Genomic DNA, 16,923 nt, shown 5'->3' on the forward strand with positions numbered 1-16,923 from the left:
CCTCCCTTCTTCAGCGTTATATTCATAAAACAATCTTTATTTCTTTAATTTTTTCTTTATTAAGTAAATATACCATTGTCATTTAATATATTGGAGTTTTTTCTGAAACAGAACTTTCTTGGAATATTGTTAAACTCTCAGTAGCAGCCCCAGTCCCGTATATAAATATATGTTTTTATTCTATTTTCTATAAATTCATATTATTTTCTATGCATACATATATTTTAAAATACATGTTTATTTTTTCTATACATTTCTATACAATATAAGTCAACATTTTATTCTATATTTGTTCATAATACTCGGACCAAAGTAATGATAGGCCATTTACACTGTCCCTTGTCCATGTAATTATAAATATTTCATTATTGATGTAACCCTTACAATTATTATATATAATTATAGTCCATTGTCATGGCACGAGTTCACGAAAATTTGGGGGAGGTGCGAGGGGGGGGGGGCAAATGCACCCCTCCCAACTGGACAAAATTAAAATAAAATAGGATAAAGATTGAACAATCATACTTTCCAGATAGTATATCATTGCGTATTTGTAAGCATAATTGATATCGGGTAACATCCTCTTGCAGTTGAGATGGATCGAGAGGGTAGAATTTGACCTCAAATGCAAATTCTAACGGCTGACCTATAAAAAAAAATAATCAAAAATACGTTTGACTTGGCAGGCTGCGTACAAAATACGTACAGAAGAGGCAGTCTGCGTTGAACTATTCCCACTGAGCCAATCAAAAAGGCATCCATTCAAAAAATGGAAATAAATAAAAAATAATAAATGACTGTCAACTCGATTTCATGTTTCAGTGTTGCCTAAATTCTAAGGATATCAATATAAAAAAATTTTTATTTCCTAGACCCATCTTACATCTATTCATTCCTCAAAACTCCAATTTTTGAATATTTTATTGCATGTTTCAAAGTTATGACGCTTATAGGATGCCATCACACTTTCGCCAGTGTTGCAACGTCTAACTGTGAAAACAGATAAGCAATATTAAAAAGTTAAATAACTATATTTGGCAACGCTTTCCCATCGTAAAAATTCAAACATTACCCGAACCCAACTCCGACTCTAGAAATTTTCAATATAGCAAACAAAAATTCCAACTTCGACTCCATTCAGGAAAAATTCACTAAAATCCTACTCCACAGCCCTGTTTTAAAGTTTCATTTGACTAGGTTTTGCAAGCTTAAGCCGACTCCGACTCCAGACATTTCCATTATACCGACTAAAGACTCTGAACCCAACTCCGTGCAGCAAAAAAAATGACTAAAACTCCGACTCCAAAGCCCTATTTTAAAGCTTAATTTAACTAGATTTTAAAAGTTATAACCGACTCAAACTGCTACTTCGGAAATTTCCAATATACCCACTCCATCTTCGCCTCCATTCAACACAAATTTACGAAAACTCCGACCCCACAGCCCTATTTTTCAGACTCGCTTCTTTTTTTTAATTTGACTACCCAAAACTGCATGACTTCAAATGGAAATATTTTTCACTAAACATTGAATTAAGGTTTCCCTACTTTTTTTAAAATATATATGGTTGTAAAAAAAATCCACTTAACCAACAAAAAAAACAATCAGATTTAATTTTCACTGTCCTTGGTACTTTTATAGAATGAACCGACTTGCAAGGCCGTATCCAGGGGGGGGGGTTACCCGGTTCGAACCCCCCCCCCCCCGAAATTTTTGACCGAGTCAGAAATTAGTTTAAAAAACCATAAAAAACGGGAAAAAATCCGTTAACCCCCCCCCCCGAACAAAAATCCTGGATCCGCTCTTGCCAACTTGATACCGATATGATATCGAGTTATATCCTCTTGCAGTTGACATGGATTGAAAGGATATAAGTTTATCCTTTCAATAAGTTTATTCTCTATTTTTCGTTAATCCATCCCTATATTTTGTATTGTTCTTCTGTATACATGGGTACATTTTCTTCAATTGTTAGTCCTGTGCGAATTATCCAAAACAAGTCTATTAGAGTATTATCAGGAAAATCAGAAAGAGAATCGGTTCGAGAAGTCTATAGGGATGTTAGGATACTGCCAGCGGCGGGTCTTCATCATTTTTATATATTAGTATTTATGCATAGATATAATATGAAGCAGCTGCCTGAGTGCTTTAATGGTTTGTTTTACAGCTGATGGAATATACATAACCAAAATACTAGGGGTAAAAATGATTATTATACTCCACCTATAGTTTCTGCCAGGTCCACGTTTTCTTTTGTTATAAAGGGTATAAATTTATGGAATAATTTGGATAATGATATGAAGAAACTAGAAAATTTTAGTGGTTTTAAAGCAAAATTGAAAGAAAAATTATTAAGTAAGTATGAATTTTAGTTTTGTTTGTTTTGGAGGTGACTTGATTTGATTTAATTTAAATTAAGTTGTAATTGCTTGTTGGTTTGTGAGTGCGACCCCACAACATGAATATGGTATGTAGTTACTGTCCCTGTACTATTATTATTATTCTTTATTTATTTTTTCTTTCTTTTCTTTTGTCTCTTTTTATCTTTCTTTCTTATTATAGTGTATTTGAATGATGTTAAATTTATGTATTATTTTTTTTTTTTTTTTTTTTTTGCTTGTTTCACCCCACGTCAACCGTTTGGTTTTGGGTGAATCATATTGATTTTTGTAGTTAAACTTTTTGTTAATTAAATATATCACTATCACTATCACTATCCCTAGATGCAAATTTGAACAGATGATCTACAAAACTAAAATTATATATATATATTTTTTTTAAGGGGTTGGCGCATATTTTCTGGAAGAGAAACAAATTCGTCCAATCAGTAAAACAATAAACAAAGTAAGCAGCCTATATGGAAAATGCATGAGCAAAATCATAAATAATCATCTGATTTTTTCAAAGGGTTTGACGCATATTTTCTGGAAGAGAAAAAAATTCGTTCAATCGGCAAAAAAGATAAATCAAGTCATTATCGAGGCACATCAGATTTTTGCAGAAATTCAGATGCCAAAACCAACATATTACTCGGTTATATCCAAGGTCCTACTCAGGATTTCTTTTTTTTTTTTGGGGGGGGGGGTTAGCCTACTCAAACATTTTGTTTCGGGGAGGGGGTACACAAAAAAGCTAAAAAAAACGCATAAAGAATTCGTTTGCATCCATTTTTGATACGTTTTTACGAGTCAGACAAACATTTCGGGGGGGGGGGGGTCTAACCCCCCCTGGGTACGGCCTTGGTTATATCAAGACTAGGGATCCCTTCTACTACACACATCCAGACTATCCTGATGCTAGAATTGACTAGATTGAACAAGTTGGTGGAGTTTTGAACCAGTGATGGGGTAGTAAAACTATAACAAAATCATTTTGTAGGAAACTTAAATATTTCTATTTACATTTGAATTCAGATTGGCAAAGAAGTGATCTTAAAAAAGTTTCATGGTTCGATTATTCAAGCTCAATTATTTTGACGGTAAGATCGAGGGGTTGCCCCCTCCCCACATGTGCACATTTCGGAGCAACAGTTGCCAAACAAAGCGTGAAAAACATCCACCATACCACGTGTCTTCGCGTGGCACACAAGCGTGGCACATAGGCACTACGAAGGGTGCGTTGGCGTACTATATTTTTTGAAAATGCAGCCCTTTGTGTGAAAAATTTCACGGGGGGGGGGAATACTTCAATGAATTTAATTTTATAAAACCGAAACTATAATAGCAAAAGATTGAACAAAAATCTTTTGTGCTCTTTTCGTTTGGAATGTGAAAAAAAATAATATAACAAAAAATGGCGATTTTCAAACCCAACGGAAAATCAAAAAATTATTACCCATATAAAAGAGTAAACCCTATTATATTAACAACAATAAATAATCTAATCACAACAATGAATCGACAAAAAGAAGTGCAGTTTATGTATTAGCCGGAAGCATACATTACAGTAATGGATCACTGATTGTGCCATAAATCAAATAAAATTTGGCAAATCAGCTTTTTAATAACACTAAAAATTACTGACTGACGTAAATGTTGTCTGGACATGATTTGACTTCAATACAAAGAAAATACAAAGTCTACAACAGTATGTGCGTCTTCATCAGTAAATCTGTGGAAATTGTGAGTAATTAAGGGACAAGTCCAATCCTAAGGAGGGGGAAGGGCAAAACTGGTCTGTCTAATATGGTTTCTCGTGTTGCTACTTCTTTTTCAGACATAGGCATTTCTCTTAATGTAGATAAATGTAAATTTCTTTCTTTTAACAGATATTCTAGTACTCCCCTTCGTTGTAGTGGCTTTATTATCCGTCTCGTAGATTCTCTTCGATGGCTCGGTATTTCTATTACTAATAGTCTTCCGAGCTTGCGCCAGCGCACAGTCTCAGATATTAATATGAAAATTAAATTAGGATGTGCTAAGATTATTGCCAATAGAGGTAAATATAATAAATTCGTGTTGGCCAAGCTCTACTCAACTTTTTGTGACCATTCAATTCTTTTTGCTTCTGGAATTTTCCCCCTTCTTAGGAAAAATGAGTTAAAAAGAATCCGGATTAATTATTTTAGATTTTGTAAATTATTGTTGTTTCTTCCACCTTGGACTAAAAACCGGGTAATTATTAATAAATTTCTTGTTCCTGATATTACTGTAAAACTGGAAGCACTACACAGAAAACTTTCAAATACCGCTTGTATCCGTTTTTTTCCGCACCATCACGTTATCAGGCTTTTTCAGTCGTAAGTTACTTTTCCTTAATTTGTTTGTTTGTTTCTCTCTTTGGTCACTCCACGTTTTTTAGTATCGTAAAGAGTGAGTAAAAATCAAATAATGATAATAATAATGACAGCTTGTGTCCATATTTTTGTATGTTACTGCTTATTAGATTCTGCAAGTTGTGAGTTTTTTTTTCTCTTCCTTTTTCCTCTTCCTTTTCCTCCACCTTTTATGTTTTTTCTCTTTTGTTGTAGTTTCTTTTAAATTTTATGTGTTACTCTGTAACTGGTATTCTTCGATTTATATATTGATTTTCGTTGCATTTTTATGTGTTTTTCTTCGTGATACTCCACGTATTGTACCTCTGTATAGTGTGGGTTAGAAATAAGTAATAATAATAATAATAAAAGGCCATTTCCTGGAAGGAGGGAGACAAAACAGGAGAAGCACTTTTCAGCCAATTTTTTTTTCCAGGGCGGGAGTGGAGGGTCCGAACCAGTCACAGGAAAACGTCGGAGGCTAATCGACTCTTACATTTTACGTCACTTATCTTATGGGGGATTTATTTTTTCAAGTCACATTAGATGATAATTCAATAGAAAAACAAGTTTTTTTTTCAAATGAAAATAAAGAAATTATCAGAAATTAGAATCAGAAATTATTCCTAATATGTGAGTGGGGAAAACTTTAAGAATAAATATCTTAAGTAAATACATACCTTAAGTGGGGAATACCTTAAGTAAGAATACTTTTTACTCCAATTCAACGCCTCCTAAGTTTAATTTGTTGTTCTCAAAGAACCGGGACAAAAAGTTAAACATTGAGCCCTTGACAAAGAGTCCCGCCTCTTTTCTCAAGTAAGGATCTCATGAGATACTATTGAAAATTCAGTAGTAGCCTATGTGAGAACATCCAACTGGTTTATTGCTCAACAAGTTGAAAATTCAATTCGGGTATGGGAATTTAACATTTTTTTTCTCAACAAATTGGATATTCAATAATGATCATGAATTTCCAAAATGGTCTCTAATATTCAATTTCAGCAGTTGAAATTCCAATTTTGTTGTTGGTAAACATTACAAACAGTTTTTGTTGAATCTCGAACAATATTTTTTACACTGCAAGGCGGCGTGAAAAATTTTGTTATTTTAGACTCATTTGGAAGCTATGTACATTCACTGTGTTAGCGTGATTAGCAAATTGTGAGTAGCATAAGATAGGAGGCAGATTTGACCATTAACACAGTTTTTGGCTAAAAAATACAACTTGGGACCCAATTGGACTTTTCACACTGAGTTTAAAAAAGCGCTAAGAATTCTACGATCGTCAACATTTTGGTGCAATAACTTTCAAACATTTTTTTTTGTAAAACACAGTTTTTGTAACTTTCAAACACTTTTTTTTTGTAAAACACAGTTTTTGTAATTTTAAATCACTTTTTTTTGTAAAACACAGTTTTTGGGTGAAAAATTAAACCTTTAACTCCATAGAACTCGGCATAATGAAAAAAAAACAGGACGATTTTACAAATACAAATTGTTTTTTGTTTTTTTTTTTTTGCTTGCATTTGGTAGCGTTTAGCGTAATAGCGTATTTGAAACACAGCCCCATCCCCCTTTGAAAGATAAACATGGACTGGAGAAATAAAAAATCGTGATTCAAATAGAATTTTTTCATGGATTAAAAAAAAAGAAAACGGTACACACTTTTCAATCGCCTCATTTTTTAGCAATAACTTTTTTTTAACGCAATTTTTGTTTTCCCGAAAATACAGTTTTTTCTCAATTTTTTTTACAGCCTTTGTTTTTTACAGCCCCCCCCCCCTCTTTGAAAGATAAACATGGACTGGAGAAATAAAAACTCGTGATTCAAATATAATTTTTTCATGGATATAAAAAAAGAAAACAGTACACACTTCTCAATCGCCATATTTTTTAGCAATAACTGTTTTTAACACAATTTTTGTTTTCCCAAAATTACAGAAAATAAAACTTTTCTTAATAAATTAAGAAAATAAAACTTATGAATCCAATGTAGCTCTTCAGACTGCATTAAGAACAAGCGATAAACGTTTTCTATCGTTAATAATTTCGTAATAATTATTTAATCGTTAATAACGTTAAATAATTTTCTAAAGTTTGTGCTTTTTGTATAAAATTTGAAAATGAAAGGACTAAAGAATGGATAGCGTCATTCGTTTTCCAAAAACTACCCACAAAACAATTAACTCTTCAAAGGTTTGGATATTCCATCAGAAGGTAAAATTACAACCATGAACGAAAATCCCAAAGCTTCTAGCTAAGCCCTTAATCCCCTGATGACGTCATTTGGTAAGGATGATCAGAGGGGAGGGTTTACAGGCTTTGAGCCCCCTAAAACTTTTCCGACCCGCAAAAATATAACAAAATACATATACTGATGCATTAAAAAAAAATATAAGCTTCTAGTTGAGCCCTCAATCTCCTGATGACGTCATTTGGTATGGATGATGAGGGGGGTTACGGGCTTTGAGCCCCCTAAAACTTTTGTCCAAACCGCAAAAATGTAACAAAATACATATACTGATGCATTAAAAAAAATTATACACTCCCCCCCCCCCCGAACAAAAATCCTGGATATGACCTTGGTCATAACATTGTCCTGGCCTTTAAAGATGGCGAAAAAAACTTGGATCTTAAAACAAAGAATTTGATTATTTAATGGTCATGGCATAAGTTTTACCCCTCCAAGTTTTTGCGAAATCCCCCCCCCCTCTAAAAAATTCCGGATATCATAGTATCCTTACAATAGCACTAGTAACACAGAAGTTATTCTTCAGGACCTGTACACCTAGCTTAATAAATTTTGAAGTCCGCAAAGAGGATAATAGCTCTCATATCTTTGTAAATAATTTAACATGTAACCTTATCCTCAATTGCAGAGAACTGACTCAGCTGTGATTACATATTTTTACTTCATAGATGCATTTGCCAAGAAGTATTTATGGTTATTTAACCTAAGCATTTTTTTTCACTTTCTGATAACGTCAGCAGCGTACTCACGATTGCCAAAAGGATAGTCTTGTAGTGCTTTTTGATAGTTTTTCGGCTTGGGTGACACAGGACACTTCAGGGTAAAAAATCCCACTTTCTGAAGATAGGGGCACTTTTTTGCATTTCATTTCAATACAAGCCCTCGTCAATTTTGATGATTGCTCTTTTCTTGCAAAAACTGTGTGTTTTTCTGTTGTATATTTTCTTATTAGGTAGGGATTTTTCTAATTTAATGGAATACCCATTTTCTTTGCTTTTTATAAAATGGCACCTCTCCAAAAAAAATCGAATTTGACATAACACGTGAGTGTCCTGCTAAAAAAAATGAAAAAAAAGGTAAATACACAGCTAGAACTAGTTGTCTTTATTTTGAGTTCTTTGGAGAATCTTTGATTTTGAATCAAAGCTTTTTGAATCTTTGAATTTTGAGAATCTTTATTTTAAATTGGCTACAGGATTCAACCCCTTCCTTTTCTAGCCATTTTTACGGACAAATTACCATTCACTTAATAAAAAAAGGCGAAGAAGAAACAATATCTCATTTTCCTCCTCATTGTTGATAAATTTATCCATTTATTTCCTTGCTCTTATTAGCACTTCTAAATTTTAGAATAAAAATTAGACTTAAAGTAAAATGAACCTTTCAAGGCGCAAATTAACGAAATCCATAAAGCCCAATTTACATGAATACTTATCTAGATATCCGTGTGTGAGCATAATCATTTTCGACCAATCACAATTTATTTGCTCTTTTATAATAAGTCCTGATTGGCCCAAATGATGGTGTCTAGATTCTAGAAATTAATTTCTAGCATGAAACATATATAAAGGGCAATGCCGTATCCAGGATTTTTGCTCGTGGGGAGGATGGGTGTAAAAAAAATTATAAAGCGCATCGCTTGTTACTTTTTTACGCATCAGAAAAAATTGGGGGGGGGGGGGTCCAAATCCAGTAGCCCCACCAATGGATATAGCCTACTGCCTCGGTAAACAGGACATCAGGGCCGTATCCAGGATTTTTGTTCAGGGGGGTTTTACTAATTTTTTACTTTTTATTGGGGGGGGGGGGTTACTAATTTTTGACTCAGTTTTCGACTAATTTTACTGATTTTTACCAAGGTTTTACTAATTTTCTACTTATTTTCGAGTCGGTCAAATATTTCGGGGGGAGGGGGGTTCAAACCAGGTAACCCCCCCCCCTGGATACGGTCTTGCAGGACATATGTACATATATTATTATATCCATACAGTTCCAAACGCGTGCTAAAAAACACATTTTAAGCTAAAAAATTTCCAAATTTACAAGGTAGGATTTAAGACTAATATCGAGGATTTAAAAAAAAAAAAAAAAAAAAAAAAAAAAAAAAAAAAAAAAAACTGACAAGAGAAAAAATAACTTTATGCTTTTTAGTGCATTTGAATATAAAAGGAATTTTATCTCTTTGTATAATTCATTCTTTATCTGTATTTTAAGGGACTGTTCTAAAACTTATATTTGGAATAACGAACCAGAAATCAGCTAAAAAAAAAAAACAACAACAACAAAGGGATATGTAGGTTTCCTAGAGCAAAAAGGGGCCCTATATAGCTCAAAATATCACTCACCCAACTACCTTTTAGCTGTTTAACTGTTTAACCGATCAACCTTACAAAACTATCTTACCTTTTAACTGTTTAGCAATTCGCTTGTCAAGTACAAGCCACTGTCTAAATCCGTCCTCATCAAGATAAACAAGTCCAAAATAATCTCTTTCTAATAAGTCCACACTGTCACAAACTCCATCAAACAGCTCTTGTCCTTTGGCATTCCTCTGAAAAAAGAAGAAGTTTTTTATGTCTTTTCCCAGAGAATTTCAAAAATATACTACTCATAATTAGAAACAGATATTCAAAAAACATACAAACCTTTGTGAATGAGATATGGTCCTCTCACCAGAAGAAATTATGAGACTGAGGCAAAGAAAACATACTTTTTTTAGGCACAAGACCATCCCTAAGAACGATTAACAAATATACCCCAGAGGCGTTCCTCAGACAGATAGTCAAGAACACATTTTTTTTATGAAAATGAAGTTTTTGAAAACACTTTAAACTTCATGGAATTCAGGATATATGCGCCAGAACAGTTCTTTGTATTTATTCCTATTATTCTTAAGGATTGGAACCCCCCTCCATTTAAGTAAAGCCCGTGTTCCAAAGCAAAAGGGAATATTTTGTTTCAAGTCAATCATAAATATTGTTAATCAAGTTATACGTAGACAATTGTCCAACCCTACTTCCAAGCAGGCATGTATACATAAATTGTACCTCGGGTTCCGCTTTGTCATTCATAATTACTTTGTCTTTCCCATTGTTAGAATACACTTCACCTGGTCCTGCTGTTTTTAGGAGGCACCCTCCCCCACCCCCGAAATAAAATTCAGCGCCCACATCTGCTTTCAGCAACAACCAGCAAAAAATGTCAAGGGAAGGGCAAAAAGAAACTCAAACCAGTTAACAATAATTACCTTCTAGCAATTGCATCTGTCTATCAGCTAGTTTTACTATATCCAGGAGCCCCCCTCCCCCGAAAAAAATCAGTTTTAAATCTTTTCAATGGAAATATAAAAACAAGCAATTTTCAATGAAGATGCCCCAGACAGGTGTTTTTCAAAATCTAGGGGAAGGGGATCTAAAAAATCCAGGGTTCATCTCCGGTTTGAATGGCATCCAGCGAACAATGTAGAAGAAAATTTTCTTTTCAGTCTCCATCAACCCCTTCTTTTTTGGATCTCGATGGCAAAATCATCGAAGGTGAACTGAATGTTCAAGATGCATTTACTTCATATTTTGCGAATATTGGTAAAACGACCGCTTCGGCTGTTGGTTCTTCTCCTTCAGGATCCAATGTCAGGTCTTATCTTAGGCCACCTTGTATGAAGTCAATTTTTTTGGAACCGGCAACGGAGAATGAAATAGCTAAAATTGTTATGGGATTGAAAAATTTTTCGTCTTCTGGCCTTGATAATATTCCTACTAAAGTAATTAAGTTCATACTTCCTTCCATTATTTATCCCTTAACAAAACTTATTAACCTCTCCTTTCAGAATGTTATTTTCCCGAGTAGTCTCGAGTGTGCTCGAGTCATCATATTATATAAGGGGGGTACACGAAATGATCCAGCCAACTATCAGCCAATTTCTTTATTGTCTGTTCTTAGCAAAATATTTGAGAAGGCGATGCTTTTTCGTTTTAATAATTTTCTTACTTCTCAAGATTTTTTTCACAATTTTCAATTTGGTTTTTAAGCACATCATTCGACTAAGCATGCTTGTGCAGTTTTACTGAATTATCTTCACTCTGCTATAGATTCCCATTTGATTCCTGCTGCTTTGTTTCTAGAAGTTTGTAAAGCCTTTGATTCTTTAACCCAGAGTGTTCTTCTATTTAAACTTTCTCATTTTGGCGTAAGAGGTAGTGCGATTTATTGGTTCAAGTCTTTCTTGTCTGGTAGAATAATTTCTGTTGATCCACTTTTTCGCTCACCATCAATGGTTGACCAGGGGGTCCCTCAAGGGTCAGTTTTAGGGCCGGTACTGTTTTTAATTTATATAAATGACCTAATATTTGCAGTTAGAAATAATAATCCTCTTTATTGCTGCCATCTATGTCATCCAACATTCTCCCTTACTTACAACTATAGTTTGCATACCTCGGATTCTCTTGTTACTTTTGCCGATGATACCACCCTTATTACCTCTGGGAGAACTGAGGATGAGGTTCGTACAAAGTTAATGGACCTCTTTCAGAGAGTTTCAATTTGGTTTGATGCTGACTCTCTTGCCTTAAATGTTTCTAAAACTAGTTTTTTTAGTTTTTTCTCGTATATCCCAGGCTTGTCCTCAATTATCTGAAATTCATATATCCAAAGGCTTTATTAGCAGACCAAAGGATGGCCATGTCCGTTTCCTAGGTATCCTCCTAGATGAAAATTTATCTTTTAAACACCATATTGATTTGATTAAAATGAAGGTATGCAGAAACCTCGGTACTCTAAGAAAACTAAAACATATCTTTCCAGGGCCAATTCTAAGAATCCTATTTCATAGCTTAATTCATTCTTATGTTTCCTATTGTTCAGTCATATGGATGTCTACTTTCCCTTCTTTTCTCAAACCGCTTTCGAATACTTATGATAAAGCTATAAATCTTATACAGGATGTAAATCGTTCGCCAACTAAACCGTTACTTGATATTAAAAATCTTTATATTCTTTCCTGTGCGTCTTTCGCTTTTCTTCAAATCCAAGGTGATATTCCTAGATCCCTTTGATTTAAGTCTTCTTTTGTATCTGATCTGTCGAATTATCAACTCCGTAATTCTCTAAATATCCAAATTTCCCATACACCAACAATAAGATCCGATTTTAATCCTCTTGTTGCGTGTCATTTGAAATGGAACACCCTTCCCGATTCGGTTCGAGAATGCCACTCGTTTGGCACCTTCAAAAGACTAGTAAAAAAATTTTGTTTTCATGTGATTAATTTTTTTTACTTTTGCCTGCTGCCAATAGTTTTTTACATTTAATTCTTTTATTTATTTATTTTTTCTCGTTTTATTAAGCAAATGCTTTACATGTTAAAAGTTCAAATGCTTATGTTTATATGTTTAAGTATTAATGTTATGTTTATATTGTTTAAATCTTAAGTGTTTAAATGTTTAATGTTTATTTTTATCTTTTCATAATCCCCCTCCTACAGGCCATGGAGCCTTTGTGGGGATTTGTAGATTGTTATGTAATTATTTTACTGGTATATGGAAAATAAATCTATCTATCTATCTATCTATCTAAAAGTCATAAAGATGCTACCTGTCTCATTTATTAGCTACAATTTGCTATTTCGTGAGAATTTGTCCCCCCCCCCCCCAAAAAAAAAGTCCAGCATTCACCTCTAGTTTGAAGGGATCCATAAAACGGTGTTAAGGAAAAGACAAAAGATGCTGCAAACCGATTAAAAAAAATGGCCGCAAGTTGTTCCGCAATGCTCCTTATGTAAGCTTTTGGTTTAAGCTCCCTTTACCAAGCCAAATATGTTTCTGCAACTTTCTTGGCACTTATTTTTAGATTAAAGAACCATAGAAATAGAGAGATACATACAAAAAGAGAAAAAAAAATATTCCTAATCCTCAACCATGTTCAGATCGTTCGTTTGCGAAATTCCAATTAATACCATAACTATAAGTTGGTGAATAACCAAGTCTGACACAACTTAACTTAGTAATATAAATATCGTATTTTTTGGCAAAAGTTACATATGTGGGTTTCAGGGGCGCCCATTGAAGAAACATTCGGGGGAGGCGCGAGCATTATTTTCAATTTCTTGAAGTGAAGATGCAAAAAAGACGTTATTTCCCAAAATCTACAGAAGGACAATTTTTTTCTGAGGATCTAGGGGAGGCAATTGCCCCCTGCCTCCCCTACCAATTGGCATCTCTAGCTGGCTTAACTTAAAATCGTATGTTTTAGAGTAAAAATAGAGATGCAATACTAATTCATTAGCAGGTTCTGCTGTTTCGAGGAGCTTGCCCCCCTCCCCTAAAAAAACAGTGTACGCGTCCGGTTTGACTGACACCCAGCAAGTAATGTGAAGGGAAGGAAAAGAAGGCTAGAAACTGGTTTAAATTAATTGCCTTTTAAAGAGTGTAATTTATTCGCTGGCAAATCCACAACTTTGTGCCCATAGGAATTTGCTTACTAGTGGAAACGTGACTATACAAAGAAAACAAAAATTTTGCCAATTCCATTCGTTTCATAATTACCAGAAGTAATTTGATAGGGAAACTCTAGGCTAGAGTACACAACCAATTTCTGATATGAGATATATAGGAAGTTTGAAGATCTTTACGCTTTTGAGTGAGGTCCGCCAATATAAAAACTATACTGTTCCAGAAAAAAACCATGCCTTGAAGCCAAGCTCTGATATTTCTTTAAAACTTCTGCAAAGAAAATTAACATCGGTCTGGAAAGGGTTTTGAAGACAAAGACAAGGGAATCCAGCGAACCCCTTGAGGCAACCCATTTGAAAAGGAATATAAAGATTTGAGCAACCTTAACACTACGTACGTAAATCTATAAGCAAATATGCTAAGCTATGTTACGTTATGTGTCAAAACTCTAGTAGGTGGTGTGCGTGTAACTGAACCACAGGCAACTAAACCCATGTAACTGAACCACCGTGCAACTGAACCCTCGTGTAACTGAACCACCGGGCAACTGAGCCGCATTTAACTAAACCCTCGTGTAACTATACCCCGTGCAACTCAACCCCATTGAAATGAACCCCCAAGTAGCTAAACACCCTTGTAACTGAACCCCCGTGCAACTGAACCACCGTGCAACTGAACCTTCGTGTAACTGAACAATCGTGAAACTGAACCACTGCACCGAAGCAGGTAATTAAACTTTTTCAAACCAAACGGTAAACAACTAAGAGCGTAGAAAGTACCACAAAATGAAAACAACAAAATAAGCAAAGAGGTAAAAAAAAATTACAGTATGTAGACGGTGAGAGCCGCCGCTTTGCCCCCCCAACCCCAAAAAAAAAAAAAAAATTGTACAACCAGTTCATTTAAACAAATAAATATCTCTTGCGGTTGGTTAGTCTCCAATTACTTTCGGTTTATAAAAAAGACTAGAAATGCATCGGGATTATCAAACAATTTCTACCTCCATCCTCCTGTCGTCTCTCCCTTAGAGCTAATTCTGTATTTATTTGAAGGCTCAATGAAAGCTGAGATGTTTTGACATCAAAATGCACCCTTTGAAGTATCTCCCTCTCTTCCTAGCTACAAAACAATCAGATAAACCCATTGCAGACGTTTCAGTTCCTTTTTAAGTTTTTTGATTTGTCTATTGCTTACAGATAGTATTTGTCATTGAGAAACATACAGAAATTTTTTGTGTGGGGGTTTTCTAGAGGATCTTTCATGAGAAGAAAGTATTTGCACAGAGGGGGGGGGGCAAGATTAACATATAAAGTCCTCTTTTCCACTTCCCTTATAACTACTCAATTAAACTAAAAAATAACACGACTCAAAGAAGATTTTTAAAGTTTGAAAACCGTAATTTCCGCGAGGGGGGTATTTTCCAGATGATGAGGTTTCCGTGGGCGGAGGAGGGTAGACGCTTAGACCCGTTAGACCCCTAGAATATTAGCTGCTGCGAAACAGCAATACTCCGGTAGTTGTTCCCTAGCGCAATGAATTAAATTAAAAAATATTAGATATGCAGTGAATGTTTTTGACAAATAAACTAAGCAAAAATAAAAACTTAAATATAAAAAATAAAAACTAAAAATAAAAACTTAAAAAGACCATATTATCGAAAATTTGTGTTTGAATGATTTTTCTATCTGTTTTCTAAGACCACCGCTTCGATACAGCTAACCACGAAAAAAAAAATTAGAAGCCAAAATGAATTTCCAGGGGACAGTTTTCAACGTAGATAATTCTCTCATATAAGGGACGTAGTAACCAGAGTTTGGAAATGAGATTATTAGCAACATAAAGATTCTATTTCTTCGGCTTTAAAGCAAGATCCTAAGTCTGAAGATTTTACTTCAGCCCTTTCAGAACATATTTTCAAATTTCCAGACCATTTTATTTTGTTCCCGAATGTCTCTTTGATTTCTAGGGAACGGGGTTTAAAGCAGAATTTTCGTGAAACTCTTGAAATAAAGAAAATCTTATTCAAGAATATTGCTTTGAATCGGGATACAGGTGAATTTGGACTGCATTCAATATGCGATAATTTATTAAAATCTGACAGAGTAAAGTTCAATTCACCCAATGTAGTTGACTTTTGTCCAAGTGTTATAGCATTGAACCCTAATGAACTGATTCCATGAAGGTCAAAGAGGCTAGCTTCTGTCTTTGCTTTGAAAAGAATTAGAGATTTAAACAATATGTGGTTTTATTTGATTTCGTTTATAAACTTTTGTTTAAATTTGTTTTAGTTTAGTTTTACTACTGATGACGGTCACTGTTTATGTGACCGAAATATATTTTTTTTTTTTTTTTTTTTGTTTTTTTTTAATTTTCTATACACTGTCTATTAAAAAGGATTTTATCCCTATTTTGAACTTTTATTTTATCGACAGTTTTCAACTTTTCAAGGCGATAGGAATTCTTCGGACAAGCCTGATCTTACTATTGTGTTGCCACAGTAAAAACTTCCTTGAGGGGATTCGATCCTTTAAGATCATTTTGCAAGTCTCAGAGTCGACTGACCGTGTTAAAGACAAAGGGTCCGTTAGCAAATTCTCCTAGGAGAACAGCCGCCATCGAGAGCTATTGAGAGCCTGTGGTTTGACTATGAAATTTGATTGAAAAGACGATGAAATTTTACGTCCCCTGTGTCGGCAAGGTTTTGAATCAAAGCGGGTAGTGCGGGTAGCGGGTTGACTATGAAATTTGACTGAAAAGACAATGAAGTTTTATGTCGCCTCTGTCGGCGAGGTTTTCAATCAAAGCGGATAGTAACACAGGGAACTCCCAAAGCTGCCAAATAGATCAAGCGATATTTCTTGGAGCTGCTTTTAGCATTTTCTTAGCAGATATGCTAGAATATTTCAAGGGAGTGCCCTTTCCTGAACTTTAAAAAGAAAATTCTCCTCCAGTTAATCGAAAAAACAAAATTGATACTTTCTACTGATGCAAGTTTCACTAAAACCGAATGTCTCACCTCTGACAAAAACAGAAAAAGTTAGATAGTTTTCTAAGATTTCTGGGGGAGTAATGGTCGGCTTTTAGTTTTCGCTCCTTTAGTCGGATCTCTTATCCAAGCTCTACTAGTTACGGCAAGACCGCTCAATCAATTCAGAATGGTTTGGCCACACAAACTAGAAAAGTTTATGAAGGACGAGATAGGGTGATTCTTTGGGGTATCGAATCCCATTAAGAATTAAAAAGTGTAGTCAATTCAAGCTCTTAAACGCTAAATCCTGAAAACTAGAGATGGTTATCAGCTACAATCTGGATTTTCGATTTACAATTCGGACTGTGGAAACTGTATTTTGTATGACAATCTGGATTGCCAAGTTCGGTTTTCATGACAATTTCATGACAATCCATGACATTCCATGACAATTCCATGACAATCCATGACAATGACATTCCATGACAATCCCACAACCTGA

General features: G+C 34.6%; 2 protein-coding genes across 4 annotated transcripts in view; one reads left to right on the forward strand and one right to left on the reverse strand.

Annotated features, from left to right (window-relative positions):
• Window positions 1-16,923, forward strand: part of LOC148942547 (trypsin-1-like) — a 413,175-nt gene that overhangs the window by 160,674 nt on the left and 235,578 nt on the right. The gene's annotated exons all lie outside the window — the stretch shown is intronic.
• The window catches only part of LOC148942548 (uncharacterized), a 157,857-nt gene that overhangs the window by 96,301 nt on the left and 44,633 nt on the right, over window positions 1-16,923 (reverse strand). For all 3 annotated transcript variants that reach the window (XM_089102520.1, XM_089102518.1, XM_089102519.1), the window contains exons 3-4: window positions 9,411-9,558; window positions 526-646 (exon numbers count right to left, since the gene is read on the reverse strand). In XM_089102520.1, the coding sequence (XP_088958646.1) occupies window positions 526-646; window positions 9,411-9,558 (269 nt within the window). The remainder of the gene's footprint in view (window positions 1-525; window positions 647-9,410; window positions 9,559-16,923) is intronic.

This window comes from Artemia sp. Qi Xiang Cuo, chromosome 16 (genome assembly GCF_049724085.1).
Source record: "Artemia sp. Qi Xiang Cuo chromosome 16, ASM4972408v1, whole genome shotgun sequence".
Classification (NCBI taxonomy): Eukaryota; Metazoa; Arthropoda; class Branchiopoda; order Anostraca; family Artemiidae; genus Artemia; species Artemia sp. Qi Xiang Cuo.